The following is a 26078-nucleotide window of genomic DNA, read 5'->3' on the forward strand; positions in this document are numbered from 1 at the left end:
CAATTCCTCTGGCTGTACTGTGTTGGTGGTTAATTATTAATATTAATATTATTATTTGTGGGAAGCACCTTTCTCCTAAAAGCATTAATTGTGAGACAAAGTTAAATAAAGGTTGCTTTAAGGTTGTTTCTGGCTGTGTTGGTAATTTATGGCTGTGCCCATAGTTTGTCATTGTTTTTTGGAAATTTGTCTCTGAACTTGAGTGTATGTCTGATTATACAGGTCACCAAAATTAAGAACTCTTGCCAAAGCTTTGACTCCGGCGTTTTTACGGTTTGGAGGAACTAAACAAGACTTCATGCGGTTCGTCCCACAGAGACAGTATTCTCCATTAAAAGACTACAGGACGAGCTCTTTCCATTATACAGGTAAGCGGTTTTCACCATACACCTTTATTTCCAAAATGAGTAATGGGTATATATATTTTATTTTATGATCTTATTAATGACTTAATTACTGCAGTTCTTCTCCTGTCAGACTAACTCTAATTTTCTTATTCTAATTCTCTTTTCTGCTGAAACTGAGACTCAGTGCTTAATCCTGTTAATCTGAGCTAAAGGCTAAAGCTGCTGTTTCCATGTGGGTCAGCCAGACGTCTTCCTGTAGCAGTTTTTTTTTCTCCAGTTTCTAAGAGTCTTTATTTGAAGGTGTAGGAAACAGTACTCACCGCTCTCTGGCTTCATCTGTAATTTCTCTAAAGAAAAGAAAGAACTTCTACTTTTAATAGTTACAGAGTTTTATCTGTGTTTCTGTGTATTTTTTTCTAGTTATTACTACAGACTAAGGCTTTGGAAATTAACATTTTGTTAAACTTCCAAAGCTCAGTTTGTTTCCATTGCTACTTACCAGCTGCAAAAATCATCCCCTAATTTTAAACATTTTATAATTTTGTTTAGTTTTCTGTTTACAGTGTGCTGTGAAAATCTATTAAAATATATGATTTTATTTAAATAGCAGTTTACTGTAAACATTTTGTTCAATGGATTTTGTACTATTTTTGGTTATTGATGGACCTCAAGAGCTTAAATGGCAAATGTAAAAGGGAAAAAAGGGGGGTGTTTTAAAACCCTTTGACTGATAGTGTATATAACCTGACACATTAAGATTAATGGCACAATTATTATGTCTAGTTTGTTTTTGTGAAAAGTATTTTTTTATATAATTGTTGAGTGTTTGCAGTTTATATGCAGTTTATATGTTGGCTACACTGTCTACATTATTTTATTCTACATATTTTTGTCATTATTAAGATTTACTTACTATATAAAATATGTATTATCTCAGTAATTCAGTTGAAAATGTGAAACCTATATATTATATAGATGTATTAAACACACAGATTGATCTATTTTAAGCCTTTATTTATTTTATTGTTGATGATTAATTATGGCTCACAGCCAATGAAAATTCAAAAACTGTGTCTCAGAAAAATAAGAATATTATATAAGATCAATTGGTACTTTTGGCAGTTCTGTGGGCAGTGTGCCAAGTCCTGCTGGAAAATGAAATCCTCATCTCAGGGAAATTTTATCATGATCTTATTTTAGGTCTGGATTGCCCACATCTAATGTAGAGGATAAATTAATACTAAGTAATTAATTGCAACATCAATTTCTGATCAGATATTTCAGTGTTATGTGATGAACATTATGAATTTTATGTTGTAAAAGTATATAGTATTTCCATGTGGGCTTTAGGGTTTGGGTTTAGGGCTTAAGTGTGGTCATCTGACCTCTCCAGCATGATTCGTGTTTCGCTTTAATAAGAGAACAGCGACCTGATTCACTCAGATTCCCCGTCTGCATGCAGCACTGTGGAGAACATGAACAGGGAACAGCAGTGAGGCTATTTCTGAATGGCTGTGGTTAATGTGTAAAACCCCTGGCAGATTTCCTGTTTTATCTCTGATGATTTAATGTTTGATTTTAAGTAAAGACCTGTTCTAAATCCAGATTCTGCTCTTGTTCTTAAGGAAATTCCTGTGAGAGATTTGAGCTTCCTGAGCTGTTGGAGAAGAGTCTGAAGCAGGAATGGGCTCAGCAGGCTCTGATCTTATACCTGGAGGAACAGCTGGGAAAATATAAACCGGTGAATTTCTCTGGTAAGCAAGTTAATCATCTGAATAGTAGCTGGAAGACAAGACAAGACCTGACAAGACAAAACGAGACTAAGAGATTAACAATACAGTACTTGTGTTGGAATCACAGATGAAATGTGGCCTCCACCTTTAAAGCCCTAGTAAACATTAATAGCTTTAATGTGTTCCTTTAAAGTTGTAAAACATACTGGCTTTAAACTTTAAACTTAAAAAAACACTTTTATTTTGGTAATTTCTGCCTCTGCAGCACCCTCTCAGGTTCAACCTGAGTGCTATAGGTGCGTAGAAAGTAGATTAGGTTTTAGGTTTTAGCACCCGAACATCCCTTTCAGACAGCTTCCTCTTACAGCGTCCACAGTTAATCCTGTTGGATGTGGTTGGTCCTTCTTGGTGGTATGCTGACATTACCCTGGATACCGTGGCTCTTGATGCATCACAAAGACTTGCTGTCTTGGTCACAGATGCTCCGTATTGTGGACACTCACAACATGTAAATCAGTCTATCAATAATCCCGCCCCCTGCTGATGTCCAGTCATGTGCGTCTCACCGCTATCAGAGGAACACTGTTGCTCTCCCTCCTGCCCCACGCCTAAACCCATACATCACCTAGTGCCCCTCCCAAACCACCCCTTCCATTTTTTTTTTTTTAGCCTTTTTCCAATTTGAGGGTGGAGTCAGATGCCTGTAATGACCAGCATCACAAGGAAAGTGATGAGAGAGAGAGAGAGAGAGAGAGCACACGATCTACTGAACTCTCTTTCTGACTCCGGCTGCTGATGGAGAAACAGCATGATCCAATCGGCGTTCTAACTGTCGATAGTCTTCTGGACCACTCAAAATCATTGGGTTGAATGACTAGTATCCAGTCGACTTATTCAAAAAAGTATAATTCCCATACTTAAGAAAAAGCCAAGCATAAAAGAGATATAAAATATATATTTCCCCTTTTTAAATACAACAGAAATGGCAGAAAGTGATTTAACCTTTTTGACAATAAAGCTGAGAAGACGATTCTTGTCTTGATGTTTTTTAATATTCCACGATGCCAACAGAAAATGCAGTTGACCTTCTCTACGCCTTCACGAACTGCTCTGGACTGGATCTGATATTTGGGTTGAACGAGCTTTTCCGAACATCTGACAATGCCTGGAACAGTCAGAACGCTGAACTGCTGATCAACTACTGTGAATCCAGACAGTACATCATGTCCTGGGAGCTGGGCAATGGTACAATTTGTATATGTTCGCTTTATTTTTAATATTGTGTGTGTAAAATATAAAAAATGCTACAGTGCTTGTTCTAAAGTGACATTCTAAGCACAATTAAAACCTGATTTTTTTTTCTGTTTTTCTCCCAGAACCCAACAGCTTTGAGAAGAAGGCAGGAGTTAGAGTAGATGGTTACCAGCTGGGTCAGGATTTCCTTCATCTGCATAAAATTCTACAGGAATCTAAACTCTACAGCTCGTCTGATCTCTACGGACCAGATATCAGTCAGCCCCGAGATCACCGCAAAGATTTACTGACCGGGTATGTTCTTATTTAAAGTTCATAGCATGCTGAATTTCTTTGTAAAATTGGAAATACTGAAGGACACAAGTGGCACGGTGGCTTAGTGGTTAGCAAGTTGCAGCGCTGGGGTCTTGGGTTCAAGTCCTTATCTGGGTTAAGTCCAAATACCATATCTATCACACTGTAGGTCACGCTATCAATGAACGTCTATTTTCATACATAAGGAGCAATGGATTATAAGGCGCATTATGCGACACTAGTAAGGAACAGGGGTGTCACCATGTTTTCCTTCTAATTCAGCAGGTCTTGCCGCTGGATGGGGGTGGTGGGGTAGTAACTTAAGTAAGTTAAGTAAAGCTAAAGGTTAGCAGCAGGCTACAGGCCAGCAATACTCACCTCTGAACTGCAAAAGAGCCATGCTAATGCTGTTCCAGCAGTGCTAGCTGATTGGCTACATGCCAATAATCCTCGTCTCTGAACAACGAAAGAGCTAGTATTTAGTGCAGTAAGCGGCTAATGCTAATGCTGTTCCAGGAGTGCTAGCCGGGGTTAGCAGCAGGCTACAGGCCGTTAATACTCACCTTTGAACAGCAAAAGAGCAGCACTTAGCACTGTTGACGGCTAATGCTAATGCTGTTCCAGCAGTGCTAGCTGGGATTAGCAGCAGGCTACAGGCTCATAATACTCACCTCTGAACGGCAAAAGAGCTAGCACTTAGCACGGTTGACGGCTAATGCTAATGCTGTTCCAGCAGTGCTAGCCAGGGTTAGCAGCAGTCTACAGGTCGATAATACTTACCTCTGAACCGCAAAAGAGCCAGCGCTTAGCACGGTTGACGGCTAATGCTAATGCTGCTCCAGCAGTGCTAGCCGGGGTTAGCAGCAGGCTACAGGTCGATAATATTCACCTCTCAACGGCAAAAGAGCCAGCACTTAGCACGGTTGACGGCTAATGCTAATGCTCTTCCAGCAGTGCTAGCCGGGGTTAGCAGCAGGCTACAGGTCGATAATACCCACCTCTGAACAATGAAACCGCTAGTATTTAGTGCAGTGAGCGGCTAATGCTAATGCTGCCTTAGCAGTGCTAGTCGGGGTTAGCGGCAGGCTACACTCTGATAATACTCACCTCTGAACAGCAAAAAGGCTAGCGTTTAGCACAGTTAGCAGCTAATGCTAATGCTGCTTTAGCTACACTCTGATTATACTTGTCTCTGAACAACGAAATAGCTAGTACTTAGTGCAGTGAGCGGCTAATGCTGCTTTAGCAGTGCTAGCCGGGGTTAGCGGCAGACTAGCGTTTAGCACAGTTAGCAGCTAATGCTAATTCTGCTCCAGTCTTGGTGCTCCAGAAACTGAACTAAAACTCCTGTATGACGCTGTACTTCAGCGGAGCGGCTTTACTGCTCCTTAATACCTGACTTTTTCTCAGAGGACGTCTGAGAAAAACATGTACATGGTCGTTCTGGACAGGAATAAAATCACAGAGGACCCCCATGAAAGAGAAAACTATCCCAGAACCCCCTAAAAAAACTAATCCCGTCCAGATAGAGCTTTATAGTGCAAAAAAATACAGTACTTCTAATTGCCCAGAAAACAAAAGTGGCACCTTTTACACATGAACTCTATTAATTTCCTGTTTGTTTTACAGGTTTTTAGAGACGGCAGCTGGAGCCATTGATGCCTGTACCTGGCACCAGTATGTTTCACTGCTATTACTTTTAGTGCACAACACACAACACTGCTTGTGGTTTACACGTCTATAGTAGCTGAGAAACTGAGAACCTGTGGTTTATGGTTGTGCTTGTGAAATGTGCACTATAGTATGTGTGAAAATGTTTGTGAACACCCCTTCTAATGAATGCATTCAGCTTCTGCATTTAGTTACAACCGTTGCAATAGAATAGGAGATGCACATAATCTTTGAAGCACGTTAACATACGTGAATCTGTTTGAACCATGCCTAAGTGTATATTATATATTAGTATATTATTTTAAATGAATTGTGAAGTGATCCAGATTATGAAGAAACGTATAAAGAATCTTGTAGTAACTTAAAAGTATTTTAAAAAACCTGTTAACTTGCGGTTTCTGAGGCTGGTAACTCTGATGAACTCATCCTGTACAACAGAGGAAACTCTCGCTCTTCCTTTTCTGGAGCGGTCCTGATGAGTGCCAGTACCATCATTATCAATGTTTTTGTTGGTTTTTGCAGTGACTGCACTTGAGGATACTTTCAAACTTCTAGAAATACTTATTTTTTGGTTAGATTGACCTTTTTAATATAGTAGTTCTTGCTTCTCATAATCTGGATTAGAACATTTCTCAAATATTCACTATTCACTGTATACCTGTAACTCTACCTCTTCACTACTTTACTTTAACTGATGCTCTCAAACACTTTATTAAGAGACAAGAAATTCAAGTAATTAACTCTTGATGAGTTCAGCACAGCTGTTAACTGAAAGCCTGAATTCCAGGTGATTCTACCTCATAAAACTGACTGAAAAAATGCTGTGCTACTTTGAAGAATGTAAATATAAATATATAAAACATATTCTGGTTTGTTTTATACTTTTTTTGTTTGCTAAATTATTCCATGTTTTTTCTTCATAGTTTGGATGAGTTTAGTATTAATCTACAATACAGAACATATTAATATACTAAACACTTACTTCTTGATTTTAGTAGAAATAATATATGAGCATTCTCATGAGCAATACTTTTGTCCATATACAGTAGAGTATGACTTTTTAATCAGAAATGTCTATCAGTTTTCTATACTGTAATTATTTCAGCCTTATCAGATCTCATAATTTTCTTTAAATTTTTTTTACTTTCATACTTTAACGTCTTGTCTGTTGTCATTTTTTATTATCTTATTAGTTATTACGTCAACGGTAGAGACACATCTCTGGAGGATTTTCTGGATCCTGAAGTACTCGATACTCTGGCTGTGAAAACTAATGAGGTCCTCGAGGTAAAGATTACCGTTTCTTGCACGATATATATATATATCATTTAAGCATCGTCATCATGATGTGTGCATGCGCTATAGTCACTTAAGGCAATTAAATCAAACATGTCATGTTGCAGTGTTTTGATTCTTGATACAAGAAGAAGTAGATACACAGCGCTGTCTCTGTGTCTGTGTGAGTGACAGGCTGCTGCTGCCTGAGAAGCACAAGGGTGAGGGGGAGGGATAACCGCATGATCTCCATCATCCACATGGTTGGGCACGTGCTTGTAAACGTGAGCACGTGTGGAAAGCTGTGCACCACAGACCAGCACAGTTTATCAGTGAAGATATTTCCAGTTACAGCTGAATTCACGCTTTTAATCCCAGAAAAATAAACGCTCTTAATTGCCCTTTAAAAAGCCATTTAAATGCCTGATTAAAGGGCCGATTACTGTAGTTTTGCTGTTTTCCTCGGGTTTTGAGTTGAGCTCTGTGCTAACTCAGCTCTTTTGATTGGTCCGGAAGCGAGACAGCGTGCAGGTGGGGGCGGGGCTGGCGACGTCATGGGCCCTGCATTGTTTAATGTCACGATATATATCATCAAAAAAAAAAACATTTGCAATGTAGGGTTGATACAATAAATGATCAAACACTAATTACAGTAGTTTATTAATAAATAATCAGGGTTTGTTGTTCTGGTTCTGTGCTCTAGGATATTGCATTTCAATGAAAATAATAAGTATGAGGATAAAATGCAGCATATTTGCTTTAATTTAATCCTCTCTAAGAAAAGTGAATGGCATTTTTGGAAGTTGTCATAATTGCACCCTTTAGTAACTATAGAAAAGGGGTGTCCAAACTTTTTTTGTGGGGGGCCAGAAGGAGAAATTTGACAGTGTTTTTTAAATTGATGTTTCATTTCATGATCTCATTTAACATTAAACTCCTTAATTACGGCAACTTTTAGACTCTTTGGCCCGTTTTCCTGCACTACAACTGCGCACTCTCTCCGTTTTTAGACTCTTTGGACTGTTTCTCTGCGCTGCAACTGTGCACTCTCTCTGCTTTTAGACTCTTTGGCCCGTTTTTCTGTGCTTTAACTTCACTCTCATCGCTTTTAGACTCTTTGGCCCGTTTCTGACACCTAGCGTTCAAACTTTGAATCTCACATTATAAAAACCTGCTTAACAGCGGGCCAACTTTCATTCTATTTCTAAAATACCTCGCGGGCCGCTCCAAAAAAGGAAACGGGCCGCAGTTTGGACACCCCTGCTATAGAAACTATGTTTAAAATCCAGTGTTTTATGATTGTTGCATCCTATATAGACCAATAAGAGCATGCTGATTAAACTGTGTGTTTGTGTGTGTGTGTTTATTTAGACAGTGAATTCTCTCTCACCTGGGAAGAAGGTGTGGCTTGGTGAGACGAGCTCGGCGTATGGGGGCGGGGCCATTGGCCTCTCGGACACTTTTGTTGCTGGTTTTATGTGAGTATTTTATTATCACTTCAGTCAAAGGTCTAAACTAAACCATATAAAGTAGAATAACAAGCAGGACTGTATTTTTAATAAGTAACATAATACAGAAAGATGATAAATGAAAAAGAACTTGGGTTATACATAATGCCCATTCCCTTCCCTTATACTGTACTCTCCCTTTCACTCACTTATAACTATAACACAACAGTTACAGGATCTGACATTCGACAGCTAGGATTTCGCCCAAGATATTGACAACTATTCCACCATCAGATTCAGCACCAAACAGCCTACCTCTACCCATTCAAATATACTAATTAAAGTTTATATTAGGGTTGGGAGATGTGGTCCGAAAATTATATCACAATATTTCATGGTATTTTACGTTAACAGTATTCTTATGATAAAACACTGAATGTACTACTGATACAAATGAAATGGTATAGGTTTATGTCAAACACATATAACAGTTACAAAAATTTAGTAGCAATCCAAATCTGTACATTTGTGTCTAACTTTAAACAAGAGTAACTTACAAAGACATTTCTCTGTGTTTCTGTGTCTTTTTCTAGTTATTATGATGAAAGTGAGAATGTGGTGGGTAATAATAATAATAATAATAATAATAGAGTCAAGTTAAGAGGCTTTTATTGTCATTACATCTGAGTACAGGTACACAGTGTGATGAAATTACGTTCCTCCGGAACCATGGTGCAACATAGAACAACAAGCAATAGACAACATAAAGTGCAGGAGTGACGACAGTGCAACATAAAATTATAAAATTATAACACTAAATAACAATAAATACAATAAATACAAAAGACAAGACAATTTAAAGACAGGACAGTGCAGTACCGATACGGTATAATAAAGTGTATAGTGAGGATAAGGTGCAGAGATGTGTAACATACTGTAACATATAGAACATATATAATCACAGCAGTTACTGAGGTAGAGAGTTTATAGTTTTTTTAGAGTGGCAGCAAATATTGCTGATAGGAATAAAGTCATGTTAGTCTCTGTGTGCTGACTGGGTGTGTGTGTGTGTGTGGGTGAAGTTCAGTTTTTGTGTGAGTGGTGGGTGGGGTGGGGTTCAGCTCTGTCTCTGTGTGTTGAGAAGTCTGACTGCCTGGTGGAAGAAGCTGTTGCAGAGTCTAGTAGCGGAGGCTCGGATGCTCCTGTATGTTCTGCCGGACGGCATCAGAGCGAAGAGTCCGTGTGAGGGATGGGTGGGGTCGTCCACAATGCTGGTGGCTTTGCGGATGCAGCGTGTGGTGTAGATCTCGGTGATGGAGGGAAGAGGCACTCCGATGATCTTCTCAGCTGTCCTCACTAATAATAACAATTATATAATCCGCACTAATAATAATAATAATTGTTGCACATGTCTGTCTAAATCTTTCAAACCGATGCTGGCCACACTACTAAATTAAGTGATTTAAGCCCATTTATATTTTATTTTTATTAGATTCGATAGATCTATTGTTTTATTTAACCTGTTAATGTAATAAAGACACTTTAAAGCTATATAAGAACCACTTAGATAAAGAAAATGTGGAAACGTTTTATTGTTTGTATACAGCTGGTTGAAAGCTAAATTGTTTAAAGGTATATTACATTACATTACATTTGGCAGACGCTTTTGTCCAAAGCGACTTACAATAGTGAAGTACAGAAATAATAGAAGTTTAAAGGTGAAACATCTTTATATAGGGCCTAAAGGAGGTCAAAGGGAAAAAATAGGATAGAGGAGTGAAGGAGGGGAAGAAGGAAATGAGGTTAGAAGTAGTTGTTAGTGTGTTCGAGGTGTTAAGAGAGTAAGTGCTCTTTGAAGAGCTCTGTCTTCAGGAGTTTATTAAAGATAGTGAGAGACGCTCCTGATCTGGTAGTAGAAGGTAGTTAGTTAGAGGTGTTAGGAGAGTAAGTGCTCTTTGAAGAGCTCTGTCTTCAGGAGTTTATTAAAGATAGTGAGAGACGCTCCTGATCTGGTAGTAGAAGGTAGTTAGTTAGAGGTGTTAGGAGAGTAAGTGCTCTTTGAAGAGCTCTGTCTTCAGGAGTTTATTAAAGATAGTGAGAGATTCTCCTGATCTGGTAGTAGAAGGTAGTTAGTTAGAGGTGTTAGGAGAGTTAAGTGCTCTTTGAAGAGCTCTGTCTTCAGGAGTTTATTAAAGATAGTGAGAGACGCTCCTGATCTGGTAGTAGAAGGTAGTTAGTTAGAGGTGTTAGGAGAGTAAGTGCTCTTTGAAGAGCTCTGTCTTCAGGAGTTTATTAAAGATAGTGAGAGATTCTCCTGATCTGGTAGTAGAAGGTAGTTAGTTAGAGGTGTTAGGAGAGTAAGAGCTCTTTGAAGAGCTCTGTCTTCAGGAGTTTATTAAAGATAGCGAGAGATTCTCCTGATCTGGTAGTAGAAGGTAGTTAGTTCCACCATTGGGGAACTCTGTATGAGAACAGTCTGGTGGTACATGTTTTTTTATGTTATATTGGGGTGTGTATTATCTGTGCAAGTTATAAAGGTCTAATATCAGCATCAGCAGATATATATATATATATATATATATATATATATATATATATATATATATATATATATATATATATATATATATACATGTAATATTGGATATCTGCATCAGCCCAGAATTCCCACATCGGCGCATCCCTAATAAAATGATGTATTGTAGCAAAAATATCTACAAAAATCATAAAGTGCAGCATATTTAGTATATATTTAGTGCGTGTGTTGGCTTGTGTGAGAGAGAGAGAGATTTACTATATGTTTAAGCATAAATATAAAGTAATCTACCTTCTGAACTCGAGAGTACCCATGCTGTGTGTTTAAATCAATAAAGCCTTCCCATGCTCTGTAAACTTGGTAATGTGTTTAATTGGTATTAATTTAAATGATGTTTTGTGTAAATATATGGTGCTGTGTAAAATAATGCATAGTTTGAGTGATCTGTGTTTCTCTCCTGAAGGTGGCTGGACAAACTCGGACTTGCTGCCAGGCTGGGTTTAAACGTTGTAATCAGGCAGGTTCTGATTGGTTCTGGAACGTACCATCTAGTGGATGATAACCTCGACCCTCTTCCGGTATGTATTTTACCCCAAATCTGGTGCGTTCTGCTAAACATGATGTCTGTGTCCAGTTACAGTAGGAAAACACAGATTTTATATTTCAAATAAGTCATCTAAACTATGAAGAAGAAAAAATGGAGCACGATTCAGGTTTTCAGTTAACAGCTGTGCTGAACTCGTCAAGAGTTAATTACTTGAATTTCTTGTCTCTTAATAAAGTGTTTGAGAGCATCAGTTAAAGTAAAGTAGTGAAGAGGTAGAGTTACAGGTATACAGTGAATAGAGAATATTTGAGTAATGTTCGAATCCAGATTATGAGAAGCAACAACTGCTCAACTAAGTCAATCAGAAACATTTTAAGAGTGCAGTCGCAAAGACCATAAAAAATGTAATGATGAAACTGGCTCTCATCAGGACTGTCCAGGTGGAAATATAAATGGTTTAATAAAAAAGCACTTTTTCCATTAAAACATTAGATTTTCTGCGTAAACTTGGAATCTAGGGCGAAAATACACTTTGCTTTTAGTACTTTTAAGATGCTCTCTACATTCAATGAAGGTGGTCTGAGATTTGGTCTTAAATTTGGATTGATTTCTCTGGACAGGAAATGAGTGGATCATGAAATCCATGTTTTTTTTTGTCATTGGATTTTTGTTAATGTGGTTTTAATTAAAACTGTATTTATGCTACATTAATGCTCATCACTACATTTATCCTCTTTATTTTATTGGCAGGATTTCTGGCTGTCGCTGCTGTATAAAAGGCTGGTGGGACCCGAAGTGCTGAAAATTACAGCTGCCTCAAAATCAGGGCAAAATCTTCGGTTACGCATCTACTCTCACTGCACTAACAAACACAGGTACTGCACCCCACACCTCCACGGATAATATCGCCAAAAAAAATTAATATCGTGTACGATATTATACCCTGAAATATGGAGCCATATCACCCACCCCTAATTATCACATCAGGGTGCTACTTTTTTGCTGTTTTTAGAAAAAAATAATGTACACTGTTCTCATTTCTAATTTCCCATTATATATCTATCTACTAGAGACAGATTATATCTGTCCAGTATCATTTATTTTACTTTAATCCTGGATATATGGAGATATTTGGAGGAGTGCATTATTATTAGTAGTATCATGATTGATCATTCTGGATCATTGACTTCTGTTACAAATTAATGATACTGATTCATTTCTTGTATTTTTTAAAATCTCAGTTAAGGGTGTGCCATATCATACTGTACGCAATACGATTCATTTATACTAATATTCATTTTGTTGCAGTAGTGTCTTCTTGAAATAATTCCGTTTTTCGTCATATCGCCAAGAGTATCGTTATCGAGAAAATACCATGAAATATTGTGATATTATTTTAAGGCCATATCGCCCACCCCTAGTAGGTGGGCTATTTGACGAATTTCTCGAAGTTCTCCTTTAATGAGCCTGAGATGATTATAAAACCCTATAAGACCTTAAAATGATTCTTTTCTTTTTCAGTTCGAGTTACAGACGAGGTTCGGTTACGATGTTCATCCTTAACCTAAGAAAAAATCCAGCCACCATCAGTCTCCCTGCTCAGCTCTTAAACAGCACTGTTGAGGCCTATGTGCTTCAAGCTCCAGAACCAGGACTGGAGGGACTCAAATCCAGGTACCGTTTCCTAAACTCCTGTCTGATTATTTTTTATGTCAATCAGTCAACCTTTATTTTCACTCGGGGGGGAAAAACATTGAGGGTGACCCTCATTTACAATGTTGCCGAGCATTTATGAGATCAAAGGGATTGAACACATTTTGAAATAATAAGAAATAAAATAGTAAAAAAAAATAAAAAATAAAAGAAGTCCTCATTTTAAATCAACATTTAATAAAAATATATATGTAAAACGGAAAATTCTAAAATACCATAAAAAAACTAATTTGACACATAAAAAGTGGGTAAAATATAAAATAAGTTACAGATTAAGATGATAGTAAAAGTAAAGTAAAATGTTAAAAATGATAAGAAGTGATTAAATGAATATTAGAACTAAGAACAAGAATGAAAATATTGAAACATTAAAATGAAATAAAAAAATAAAAGTAATAATAAATAATAAAAAAAAGAAAATAAAAAACAATAATAAAAATATAAATAAAATAAGAAAAAAAGATAAACTAATAAAAAAGTTAAAAACTAAAGTATAAAATGATTCAGTGATCCCAGCGAGCTGAGTTTCAATGTTTCCTGTAGTGAATAATTCCAGCTCACTAGTGCTGCTGCTCTGTAGCTAAAAGCAGATTTTCCCAGTTCACTAAAAGCTCTCTGTACCTGTACAGGTGATCCAGCTACTGGAGCGAGTCTGATATGTATTATTATTTAGTGAGATCAGTGAAGAGATATAAGGTGGCAAATGCCCAGAGAGTGATTTATACATAGATAAAAATGAGCCAATGAGATTCTCTTCGTGCAGCTAGTGAGGACCATCAACTCTATTGCATAGTGTGCAGTGGTGAGTGGTGTAAGGGTTGCCAGTAATGAATCTCAGCTCAGTGCGTTATGTGTGTTTGGTAGCTGACCCTGAGGTGCTGTTCTGGTTTCAGCTGAGTGTGTGATGTAATTTGCAGGAGTGTCGCACTAAACGGAGTTGTGCTGAAGATGGTGGATGAACGGACGCTTCCTCCTCTTCGAGGAATTAAACTTCCTGCTGGAAAACACCTCAAACTGCCTGGATTCTCCTTCGCCTTTTACGTGCTGAAAGAAGCAGGAGCTCCTGTCTGCTGATAAGGGCTGATAATAAACCCAGAAAAGTGGTTTAGCCTTAATGTTGAACTGTAACGCACTTATGCCAAAAAACACTGGACCAGTAATGATGTCAGTATGTTTACAATTTTTAATCAGGGATTAATTTAGGAGTTTGATATAGGAGTCGGGCCAAATGACAATGTCGGGGACGATGGAACTGAAACACCTGTCATCATTTTAGTGTGGGATTTTAGGTTTCATGGCTAAATTGGAGCAGCATGGTGTTCAATCTTCATTAATTGCACATTGCACCAGAAAGAGGGTGAAGACTGTGAAGGTTCTATTAGCAGGGTAAGAGCACAGTTCTGCTCTAAATATTATATTGCAGTGAACACAACATTATGGGAGACATACCAGAGTTCAAAAGAGGACAAATTGTTGGTGCACGTCTTGCTGGAGCATCTGTGACCAAGACAGCAAGTCTTTGTGATGCATCAAGAGCCACGGTATCCAGGGTAATGTCAGCATACCACCAAGAAGCACCAACCACATCCAACAGGATTAACTGTGGATGCTGTAAGAGGAAGCTGTCTGAAAGGGATGTTCGGATGCTAATCCGGATTGTATCTTAAAAACATAAAAGCACGGCTACAGCTTCCTTCTTATGACAACATTTACAGAGATGTAGATTTCATTTTCTAGCAGGACTTGGCGCACTGCCCACTCTGCCAAAAGTACCAGTGGTCTTGCATTATATTCAAATTTTCTGAGACACAGATTTTCTTTTTTTTTATTGGCTGTAAGCCATAATCATCAACAATAAAATAAAAAATAAATGCTTTAAATAGATCACTCTGTGTGTAATACATCTATATAATATGTGAGTTTCACATTTTCAATTTCAACTGAATTACTGAAATAAATGCAAAATACCAAAAGCAATATGTTGCTCATTTGCATGCTAAAGAAAAAAATGTTTAAAGTGACAGTCTGTAAAGCAGAAGCATTTCTGAGTGGAGAAAAATATGGATAAAATATTGTGTTTAATGGTACCAGTGTGCTGAACCACCATTCCTGCTGAGCTTAATTCTAATATTTTAATTCTAAAAAAACTGGGGTGTCGGGTCGCTTTTCGCATGAGTTCTTCTTCTTTCGGCCACGTCACGCGTCTTTGCGTTCTTTACGTACTTATGTCACACGTACAGCCTCTAAAAGAGGATCCAGCTCAGTTTTACTGAACGCGAGCGGCTGATGGAGCAATGGAGACTTCAGAAGAGGAAACTCAGAGCTCAGTAGCTTCTCCATTCACTCATAGTAAAACCAAAGAAACGAAGGAGTGAAGTTTCTGACTAAGCTCTCTCTCTTTTTCTCTCTCTTTTACTCTCTCTCTCTCTTTGACTGAACATAACCTGGAATCGGATTCATCCACTCTGAAAGAAGAAGACCACATCACACCCACCCAGTTTAAAATGATTCTTCTTCCGCATGCTCTGTGTAATTACCCATTCCCACCAGAGAGGGCTCTAAATCACAAAACTTACAGACATCAGCTTTAAGCTTTGCTTTTCTATATAAAGTAAGAAGGTACACAGTGAAGCACAGCTGGCTTTTATTAGCAGATGTTGACATCAGAGTTACTGAAATACAACTTTCCATTAGTCACTCCCTCATTCCTCCTGTTCCTCCCCGTGGGTGATAATATAACAGAGGGATCTGTAGTCCAGGTTTCCTGCGGAGTCGATGTTTGAGGACAGGAACATCTGACGTACCTTCATTAACACACACAGTGTGAGACAAAACGCTGAAGAGCACATAAGTGTTCATAAACACCACAGTAAATTATTATATAATCACACATTTATGCTCCTCACCTCCTCTGCACTGAACTTGTTAGCTTGTGTCATCAGGACGTGTTTTAACCTGAAATTATACAAAAAAAGAATTATATTTCACATCGTGAATAATATAACGTGTGTTTTGTTTCTCAGCATATAGAGGAATACAGAGTATTTAACCCTTGTGTGGTGATCATATTTTTGTTACTCGTTTACTTTGTTACTTGTATTTAATTCAGCAAAATTAAGCAACTTTACATTAAAATGCTTTACACATGCTCGCTTCACCTAAATTGCAAGCAATATAAACAGCTTACATGGTTAATATTTGCCCTTTACCTTTCTTATGTTACATTTCTTTCAAAAAGTGCTACTCTTTTTTATTAGTTTTTAATAAAATGTAAAAGAAAATGAATTAAACTCAAGATATGAGTAGAAAATTTGTTTAGTTTCAAATTTACAAATGAAGCAATGTTTATTAGCCCTTGGCCAAACATACTGTATGTAATATAAATGTGTGTGTGTGTGTGTGTGTGTGTGTGTGTGTGTGTGTGTGTGTGTGTGTGTGTGTGTGTGCGTGTGGGTGGGGGGGGGGGGGGGGGGGTGTACAGTGTGTGTTTATCAAAAATGTGTTTTGATATATGTTTTTCACACAAAATGAGCCAATGCCAATGAGTTTGAGTTAGAAAAAATATTTTTTTTAGTATCATTTGATGAAAAATGAAAACGGGTCCCACAGACCCGAACACCACACAAGGGTTAAACCACTTTTTCCTACTTTTTATACAGTTTTTTTGTGGAAATAACAATATTTTAAAAAATATACATACAATACCATTCAAAACTTTTAGAACACCTCTTTTATTTAGTAGTCCAGTAACTGCAGTGCTGTAAGACTCTTTATATTATCAATTATTAACTTAATTACTGCAGTTCTTCTCCTGTCAGATTAACTCTAATTCTCTAATTCCTCTTTTTTTTCTTTGCTAAATCTGAGACTCAGTCTTAATCATGTTAATAATCTGAGCTAAAGGCTAAAGCTGCTGTTTCCATGTGGGTCAGCCAGACGTCTTCCTGTAGCAGTTTTTTTCTCCAGTTTCTAAGAGTCTTTATTTGGCTTCATCTGTAATTTCTCTAAAGAAAAGACTTCTACTTTTAATAGTTTTAACAGAGTTCCCTGTTTTATCTGTTTCTTTTTCCAGTTATTATGATGATGAAAGAGTGAATGTGCTGTAAGTGTGTAAGTGTGTGAATGCTGCTGTAGTAAAGAGTAACAGCAGTAACATTAATCTGTAATCTGCTTTTAACCACTGCTTTACTACATACTAAAGCTTTGTGAATTCAATTTTTTTAATACATTTTCAAAGCTTAATTTCTTTGCATTGCTTTTTACCAGCTGTAAGCTAAAATTTCTTTTTTCCAGTTTTTAGTTAATTTGTTTTCTTTAAAGGCTCTGGCAGATTACTGCAAAATTTTCTACACTGGATTTTTGTACCATTTCCAGTTATTGACTGTAGACATATTTTATTAAGGGTAGTTCGTATACGTCACAAACTTATATCTACATATATTTAGAGGATGTATGTAAGGGAATAGTAGTATGTCATCTTATAAGTAACATATGTTGCTTTGTAAATTGATTTAATTTTCTAAAATCCATTTTCAAAGTTCCTTTTATTTCCATTGCTACTTATATTACCAGCTGTAAACTTTTAACCAATAAATTGTTTTGTTCTTTTTTATAATGTGTTTCTCATGTTTCTTTATTTCCGGTTATTGATGGACCTGAAGAGCTTAAACGGCAAAAATAAAGGGAAGAAAATGTGGGTGTTCTAAAACTTTTGGCCTGTAGTGTAAATGTTAAGGTACACTCTAAAAAAAAACAGAGGTACGATATATAAGTACTTTTTAAATAAGGTACAATACTGGTCCTTACAGGGTCAGATTTGTTCCCTCTGAAGTATAAAGTCATTACTAACAGCAATAAGTACAGATTTGTACCATTTAACCTGCTAAAAAAGTACATTCATTATTCTGTATCACTGTACTAATAAACTACATATATAATTTAATTGCACATTTTTATTTAAAAGACGGACAATTTTGGATCTTCAAATTCTTGACATATATTCAGTTGGTTATAATCCTTATAATTATCTTTATAAGCTTTTCTGGCACAAAAAAACATGGGTACAAAAAAGGACTTTCTCTAAAAGGTACTTTTTTGTACCTCAATATAAGGTACAGCCCCTCCAGCGACAAACTTTATACTCTTTAAAGTACAAATCTGTACTTATTGTATAATAAAGTGTATAATTATTATTTTTATTTTTTTCATAAAATCTAAATATATCTTTGAAATAGAATAGTCAACTTTGAAAAGTCACCAAAAACAATTAATCTAGCATGTTTTCACTAAAAACCAAATTTGCTCAAATTATACAGGTTGTAATAATAGGGTGTACATGCATGACAGGAAAGAAAAAAGTAAAAAAAATAAAATGTGATTAATCTGGAAAATCTGATTTCTGTGTGCTCAGAAATGGTAGAAATATGACAGTTAAAAGAGTTACAAATAAAATTATTTTTTCTAAAGCTTTGAGGGCTAAAAGTCAGTTTACTCTGATAATAACCCTGATAATGATCTTTATTATGCAGATATTGGACTCACTCCTCTGTGTGTATATATCCCTTCGCTTCAGGATCAAACAGCTTAAAGGCGTTTAGTATAGTATCTTCAGGGTCAGTGCCTGAAAATAGAACATTTTTATTAGTACATCATTAATAAATCATGCTTTTAAAAGTTCTAGCAAGTTTAATTTATTATACTAGAGCAGTGATTCATAAATCAGTCCTCAAGATGATGAGAATCCCAGTCAACAGTTTCTACAGCCAGTCCAGACAGAAACAAGGGCCAACATTTACAAGAGGTATAATGTCTCATCCAATTTTATGTTTAAAAACTAAAAGTATTTCTTTAGTGTAGAAAGTTAAAATTTTGTTTTTGAATTAACTGGGTTCTTTTGACCCTAAATGCCTCTGAAAATATGAAGAGACCACACAGCTTCTGAATCAGTTTCTCTGATTTTGCTATGCATAGGTTTATGTTTGAGTAAAATGAACATTGTTGTTTTATTCTATAAACTACAGACAACATTTCTCCCAAATTCCAAATAAAAATATTCTCATTTAGAGCATTTATTTACAGAAAATGAGAAATGACTGAAATAACAAAAAAGATGCAGAGCTTTCAGACCTCAAATAATGCAAAGAAAACAAGTTCATAGTCATACATTTTTAAGAGTTCAGAAATAATCAATATTTGGTGGAATAAACCTGGTTTTTAATCACAGTTTTTTTCATGCATCTTGGCATCATGTTCTCCTCCACCAGTCTTACACACTGCTTTTGGATAACTTTATGCTGCTTTACTCCTGGTGCAAAAATTCAAGCAGTTCAGTTTGGTGGTTTGATGGTTTGTGATCATCCATCTTCTTCTTGATCATATTCCAGAGAATTTATAATTTGGTAAAATCAAAGGAATGTATCATTATCGTAATGATACCTTACCGTGCAGTTTTTCTCCGAACAGGTTGAGGAACATGGTGAAGTTGATGGGACCACTGGCTTCTTTCAGCATATCCTCCAGTTCATTATCCTTAACGTTCAGTTTACCTGTGGATTAGGAGATGTTTATATATAACCTCAACAAACATTAATACACAGCAATCACACACACACAGCATGCTCTAGTGCTCTATTTATTAAAAGTAAAATAACTATGGAGCTTAAAAGCTGAAATTAATATTTGAAACTGCATTTTATATATTTGAATTAAATTTTCTTGACTTTTGATTTTTTTTTCCATTTGTTTCCCATTTTTCCCCACTGCTACCCAGCTGTTTTTCCCCCACCACTCGTGATGCGACAACACCAGGAGGGTTAAGACTGCTGCTGATGTAGCATTGCCGAGTAGCATCACAGCGCTAACGCTCGGAGGAAAGAGCAGCGACTCGGTTCTGATACATCAGCTCACAGACGCAGCCTTGTGCTGATCAACATCACCCTAGGAGTGATGAGGGGAAAGAGCTTCATCTAGTACCCACCCAGAGAGAGCAAGGCCAATTGTGCTCTCTCTGGCAGCGGATGGCAAGCTGCATGACCTGGATTCGAACCAGCGATCGCCAATCATAGTGGCAGCTCCATTTTAAGTTCAGGGCCATAGATTTAAATCTATTTGTCTTAAAAGTCAGGTGAAACTAAAGGTGAAACATCTGGTAGATTGTTTTGAACTGATGGATTCAACATGTATTTAAATGTATTTTAACAGAAAAATTGAATTACTTTTAAAACACAACTAAAAGCACTGGGGAAAAAAAAGTTAATTTATGAATTATGCCATTAAATACTTTTTGCCATTAATAGTTTTCATAAGTCAAGTAAATTCAATTCAAATACACAAAACATGCTGATGCAGATATTTTTTTTAGCAGATGTCTGTTTATAAGTTATATAAATAATAAAGAAATGTACTAACCGAGAGATGCGTACGTGTCTTTGAGATCCTCCTTGTCAATGAATCCATCTCTGTTCTGATCAATCAATGTAAAAGCCTGTCACAGAAACAAAATCAGACTAATATACTGTGGGTCAATACTATTAAGACCAGCACATGCCTCCTCCGATACATGTGATGTTAGACTTTGCCTCTTTTCCACCAATCAATGCAGAATCACTGGGCAGCATCACAGTGCGCTCTGAGGAAAGCGCCGGATTCCTAGCTCTGATACATCAGCTAACAGACACCTGTACTGACAAGCATCACAACGGGAGTGATGAGGGGAGAGAGCGCCCCCTACTGTACTCTCTCTCTCTCAGACTCCGGCTGCTGATAGAGAAGCAGCATGATCTACTGTACTCTCTCTCTCTCTCTCTCTGACTCTGGCTGCTGATGGAGAAACAGCATGATCCACCTGGGATTCTAATAGAATTGAACTCTTACCTCTTTGAATTCCTGGATCTGAGTTTGCTCGAACATAGAGAACACATTGGAGGATGCCCGCTGGGCACGCTTGGCACCGCCTTCCTTCTTCTTGGTCTTCCTGCTAGCCTGAAAGGTCACATACTGATATCAATATATATATATATATATATATATATATATATATATATATATATATATATATATATATATATATATATATATATATAACCTGATTGTACCATCTCTACCAGCTAATAAAATCCACTATATATATATCACTGTGTGTTTCAGTAGCAGTAACATTATGCCAGTAAAGCCCTTCACACATGTTGGTGGGTTTTTGATAAACTTGAAACTTTTTGATAAAATTGCATTTAAAACATTTTAGTGAATGGAATTATGTAATTTTTTTTATTTTTATTTGTGCTTTGTCTTCAGTTCAATTAAAATCAGAGGAAACTCTCGCTCTTCCTTTCCTGGGGCGCTCCTAATGAGTGCCAGTTTCATCATCACGTTTTTGATGGTCTTTGCGGTGACTGCACTTGAGAATACTTTCAAAGAACTTGAAATTCTTCTTTTCAGATTGATTGAATCTTTATTTAGTTGAGTAGTTCTTGCTTCTAATAATCTGGATTAGAACATTACTGAAATATTCACTATTCACTGTATACCTGTAACTCTACCTCTTCACTACTTTACTTTAACTGATGCTCTCAAACACTTTATTAAGAGACAAGAAATTCAAGTAATTAACTCTTGATGAGTTCAGCACAGCTGTTAACTGAAAGCATGAATTCCAGGTGTCTCTACCTCATAGAGCTGACTGAGAAAATCCAGCAGAGATGTGAAAAACTGATTATCTAAGCAAGAGATGCTACTTTGAAAAATCTAAAATATAAAACATATTCTGGTTTATTTAACACTTTTTTTACTAAATAACTGCAAAAAACACTGACTTTTAGGTGTGTCCAAACTGTGCAAAACTGTGCAAAACTGATCATGGTTATACTTTATTTTAAAGAACACAAATTGGGCGCTTATTACTGTCTTATTATTTGCTTAATAAAGCCTTAATTAGACATTTGTAAATGATTTATTCACTACTTATTAGGCTTTATTCTGTGTTTATAAGTGTTATTGGTGCTTAATTAGTGGTCTGTTATGTGGAAATTATTAATAATGGCTGTATTAGTTCTTATAGTGCACAATAAACAGTTATGTTAGCACCCTTTTAAGCGGATTATTAAGCATTAACATATTTGTGTAGGATTGTCCGCAGTTTGATCTACATGTGAGTTTGGTAAGGTTAATAAGGGGTTAATAAGTCACTAATAGACCAAGATGTGCACCATATTCTAAAGTGAGGTTCTGTTCATCACTAATTAGACACTAAAAAGAACTGAATAAATATTTAATCAATCACAGACTCCTAATTAATCACCAATAACAGTTTATAACACAGAATAAAGCCTAATAAGTAATGAATAAATCATTTACAAATGTCGAATTAAGGCTTTATTAAGCAAATAATAAGACATTAATAAGTGCCTAATTTGTGTTCCTTAAAATAAACTGTCGCTGTGATCATCTAAACAAGAGATATTATGGTTTATTTAAAACTTTAAAATGATTTTCTTCATAGTTTGGATGGCTTTAGTATAAAACACTGAATTTAAGTCCTTTATAATTTAAGAACTCCACAGAACTCACCATCTTCCCCCGTACTGATGCTGTGCTGATGCTGTGCTGATGCTGTGCTGATGCTGTGCTCTGGTCCTGTAGTTGTAACCGGGCAGGAGATCAGGGTTTATATACAGCAGCTGTCAGTGTGAGGGAGAGGATCTGAACTGATGACCTGGTGAAGAATCTCTCAGTGGGGAAATCTCTGTTCCTGCAGGACCACCAGCCAGGCTGAGATACTCCATACATGGACAGACAGTCAGGCAGCACCCCCAACCCCCCCACAGCCACATTACTGCTCTTATTTATTAAACTATTATAAAGAAACTGATTTCTTATTTAAAACCTAAAACTCTTTATGATAGAGAATCCTCAATTCAAGGAAAATCTTTGGGACACACCTTAAAGTCAGTGTTTTTTGCCCAAAAAAGTGTTAAATAAACCAGAATACGTTTTATATTTTACATTCTTCAAAGTAGCTCCTCTTGTTTAGATGATCAGTTTTGCACATCTCTGCTGGATTTTCTCAGTCAGGTTTATGAGGTAGAGACACCTGGAATTCATGCTTTCAGTTAACAGCTGTGCTGAACTCATCAAGAGTTAATTACTTGAATTTCTTGTCTCTTAATAAAGTGTTTGAGAGCATCAGTTAAAGTAAAGTAGTGAAGAGGTAGAGTTACAGGTATACAGTGAATACTGAATATTTCAGTAATGCAAGAACTACTCAACTAAAAAAAGAGAAAGTCACAAAGACCATCAAAAATATTATAATGATGAAACTGGCACTCATCAGGACTATCCGAGGAAAGGAAGAGCAAGAGCTTCCTCTGTTGTACAGGATAAGTTCATCATCAGAGTTACCAGCTGCAGAAACCGCAGGTTAACAGCTCCCAAGGTAAGTATTTTTATACATTTTTATTTACATTGTAAGAATTACTGTTGTTTTCTTATCCAATTTTTATCCTTATATAAGCTTCAATTCACTTACAGTATATACTTACGTAGTAAGTACAATTATTTTTGCTTTCTTATATTAGCTGCTTAAGATGAATAAATATTGTTTTTTATTATTATTTTATCTATTTTAATCCCTGTTAGTGTAGTTTAAACGCTTGACTGCATTGAAAAAGAGCATCGCCTTCAATGTACGCCCGAGTCAAAGTAGAAGTTCTACTAGACTTTAGTTTAAGGTGCATGTTTACTTTGATAGATTAGATTCTTGTTAGCTAATTTAGCGCTGTTGATGTTCCTGTACAGGTTAAAAACACTGAAGGTCAAGCTAACACTGCAAAAAATCCATTGGCAAAAACTAGACAAAATATATGCAAATTAAGACAAATATATGTATATTAAGCAAAAAAAAAAATCTGCCAATGGGGTAAGCTAAATTTTCTTAGTAAGATTTCTTACAAAAAGCAATAGATTTAACACCTAAATCAAGCTAAAAAAGTCACTGTTTTTGGACACAAGAATCAGAATAACTTGATTGCTGCTTGATTGTGCTTATTTTGAGTTCAAATGACTTAAAATAAGGTACAAATTCTAAGTAAGAATGGTTAAGATAATTATCCCTAAAATAAGCCAAATAATTTAACACTTACACACAATGCTTAATAAGATAAAATAAAGTCTTATCAGAGAAGAAAATAAGATTGATTGCCTTAAATTTAGAAAAATTCACTTGCTAAAATTTTGTTTTTTGCAGTGCATATATGGTGTATATAATATTTAGCGTATCCTATCTCTGCAGACTATTTTCTACAACATATTAAGACCATATGCTGTGTAATTTTAAATTGCTACATCATTCCAGCGTGTGGTCAGATCACAAATGTTGTCTAAAATTAACCTCTAAAATGTAAAAATGTCCCTAGAGAGCTGCTATTCTAGTAACCACGGCTAATTAGAACACAGCCCCATCTGAAACAGACAACTGTCAGATTATTATAGAGACCAAAGGGTCTTAACTAATGAAGCTGCGTTCAGTTTCAACAGGGATATTTATTATTTATTTAGGCATATTTACACTGAAGCGCCTCTATAACTCGGAATACTTATTAAAAAATGTAGGATTTGTGCACACCCCTGTGTTGGCAATTCACTGCCAAGATAGCAATGAACGTCTGAGTGTTGACATCTGTCTAGGTTGTATTCAGTCAGTTGCGCACCTGTGTTTTCTTTTACCAAAATGAACAAGCAAAACTCCAGAAATGTACCTGAACACACCTCATTTAAATAATTTGAACTCAAAATAAGCACAATCAAGCAGCAATCAAGTTATTCTGATTGTTGTGTCCAAAAACAGTGACTTTTTTGTTTGATGTAGGTGGAACTTCACTCATTTTGAGACTTTGCCGTTGCTTTTTGTAAGAAATTTGAATAATAAAATTTTGCTTACCCTATTAGAAGATTTTTTGGCTTAATTTACATATATTTGTCTTAATTTGCATATATTTTGTCTAGTTTTTTGCCAAAATGGATTTTTTTGCACTGTACTGGATTTAATAAAAATTAACTAATTAACTAATTAAAACTAGCAAACCCACTGTAAAAAAGTAATTACAAAAACTAAATGAATTGGAGGAGAAAAAGTGAAAACGAAATAAAATTAAACTACAATGAAAAATTCTAAACTTTTATAACCTTGGCGGGCAGTCAAAAAAACACTTATTTCCCCACTTTCTCTCTTTGTTACCACCTTAGAGGTCACTTGAGTGATGCTTTCCAGCCATGGGGGCACCAATGGGTGGCAGTTGCCCCCCCCCCCACCCCCCCACTCAAAAGTCCACCCATTAAAAAGTGGACCCATAGAGCTGTGCAACACTACCATGCATTAGAACTAACTGAATGAATTAAATATATAAAAAAACTACACCAGAATATATAAAACAGAACAGGAACATACGTTAATATATATATTTTTTTACCTATAATTAATCATAATTTCTTAATAAATCAAAAGACCAAAAAGTGAATTTATGTGTCTTCTCCTCCAGTAGGTGGCAGTGTTTCCATACTTTACACTCTCATCCCTCAGTCTTTTCTCCTTTCTGCAGCTCATTCATGAGGCAGGAGATGAATCATCATTACAGTTAATTGTAATGATTACAGAATCATTATTACATCAAATTCTTCCTGATTGGATTTTAAATCTGCAAACACTGCAAACATTATTTTATCATTTAATTTATCAGTCCAGATTAACACCTGATCACTACAGACTGTGAGAATGTGTGTAAATGATAATGTGATGCACTGTCTGTCCAGAGGTTTGTGAATTATAGTTTCTTTAATTTGATGCACCCACTGCTGACACAGATGGATGGATGGATGGATGGATGGATGGATGGATGGATGGATGGATGGATGGATGTTTTTAGTGTAAAAATGTCTTTATTTTAAAACGTTTCTAACTGTTGTCCGTCTCGCAGCCTCCTGGTGTCACAGTACTGTTAGCCAATCAGAGGCGACATAATGTTTGTATTTATGAATATTCACATTATCATGCTGCTTTAGCAAACTTGCAGTCTGGACTTCATGTTGCTGCTCTTTCAACTCTTTCTATTTATTTATTTTTTGTGTATTTATCTTTATCTATTTGGTTGTAAACTGTATTGTGAGATCACAATTTTGTTCCACCTCATGTACCACATGTGATGACATGACAATAAAGTCTCTTTAAATCCTTGAATATTCATGCGCTGAAACCCTATCGTTTCTCCCAGC

At 36.2% G+C, this 26078-nt stretch overlaps 2 protein-coding genes across 3 annotated transcripts in view; one reads left to right on the plus strand and one right to left on the minus strand.

Annotated features, from left to right (window-relative positions):
* The window catches only part of hpse (heparanase), a 221766-nt gene that overhangs the window by 1423 nt on the left and 194265 nt on the right, over nt 1-26078 (plus strand). Inside the window, exons 2-12 of one of the 2 annotated variants that reach the window (XR_007425177.1) lie at nt 223-368; nt 1973-2101; nt 3152-3325; nt 3457-3628; nt 5258-5305; nt 6493-6586; nt 7946-8052; nt 11022-11136; nt 11856-11980; nt 12627-12779; nt 13736-14107. Coding sequence is in view for 1 of the 2 variants with exons in the window: in XM_022666538.2 (XP_022522259.1) it covers nt 223-368; nt 1973-2101; nt 3152-3325; nt 3457-3628; nt 5258-5305; nt 6493-6586; nt 7946-8052; nt 11022-11136; nt 11856-11980; nt 12627-12779; nt 13736-13892 (1420 nt within the window). In the remaining variant the exon portion in view is untranslated. Of the gene's footprint in view, nt 1-222; nt 369-1972; nt 2102-3151; nt 3326-3456; nt 3629-5257; nt 5306-6492; nt 6587-7945; nt 8053-11021; nt 11137-11855; nt 11981-12626; nt 12780-13735; nt 14703-26078 lie in introns of those variants that run through there. The other variant, XM_022666538.2, reaches the window with a different exon arrangement.
* On the minus strand, nt 15446-22445 carry LOC111191483 (myosin light chain 5-like). The gene is made up of 7 exons (XM_049466761.1): nt 22383-22445; nt 20691-20798; nt 20226-20301; nt 19259-19363; nt 18360-18438; nt 15725-15773; nt 15446-15622 (listed from the first exon to the last, which is right to left on the minus strand). The coding sequence occupies exons 1-7, from the start codon at nt 22383-22385 to the stop codon at nt 15521-15523; spliced, it is 522 nt and encodes a 173-aa protein (XP_049322718.1). The 5' UTR covers nt 22386-22445; the 3' UTR covers nt 15446-15520.

This window comes from Astyanax mexicanus, chromosome 17 (genome assembly GCF_023375975.1).
Source record: "Astyanax mexicanus isolate ESR-SI-001 chromosome 17, AstMex3_surface, whole genome shotgun sequence".
Taxonomy (NCBI): Eukaryota; Metazoa; Chordata; class Actinopteri; order Characiformes; family Acestrorhamphidae; genus Astyanax; species Astyanax mexicanus.

What these genes read in the sequence shown, in the direction of transcription:
- LOC111191483 (XM_049466761.1), bottom strand. An exon ending in GTTCGGAGAAAAACTGCACG is followed by an intron (nt 18,439 to 19,258) that starts GTAAGGTATCAT and finishes TTCTATTTTCAG; the next exon opens with GCACTGACCCTGAAGATACT. An exon ending in GGATATATACACACAGAGGA is followed by an intron (nt 15,774 to 18,359) that starts GTGAGTCCAATA and finishes GTATAATTTCAG; the next exon opens with GTTAAAACACGTCCTGATGA.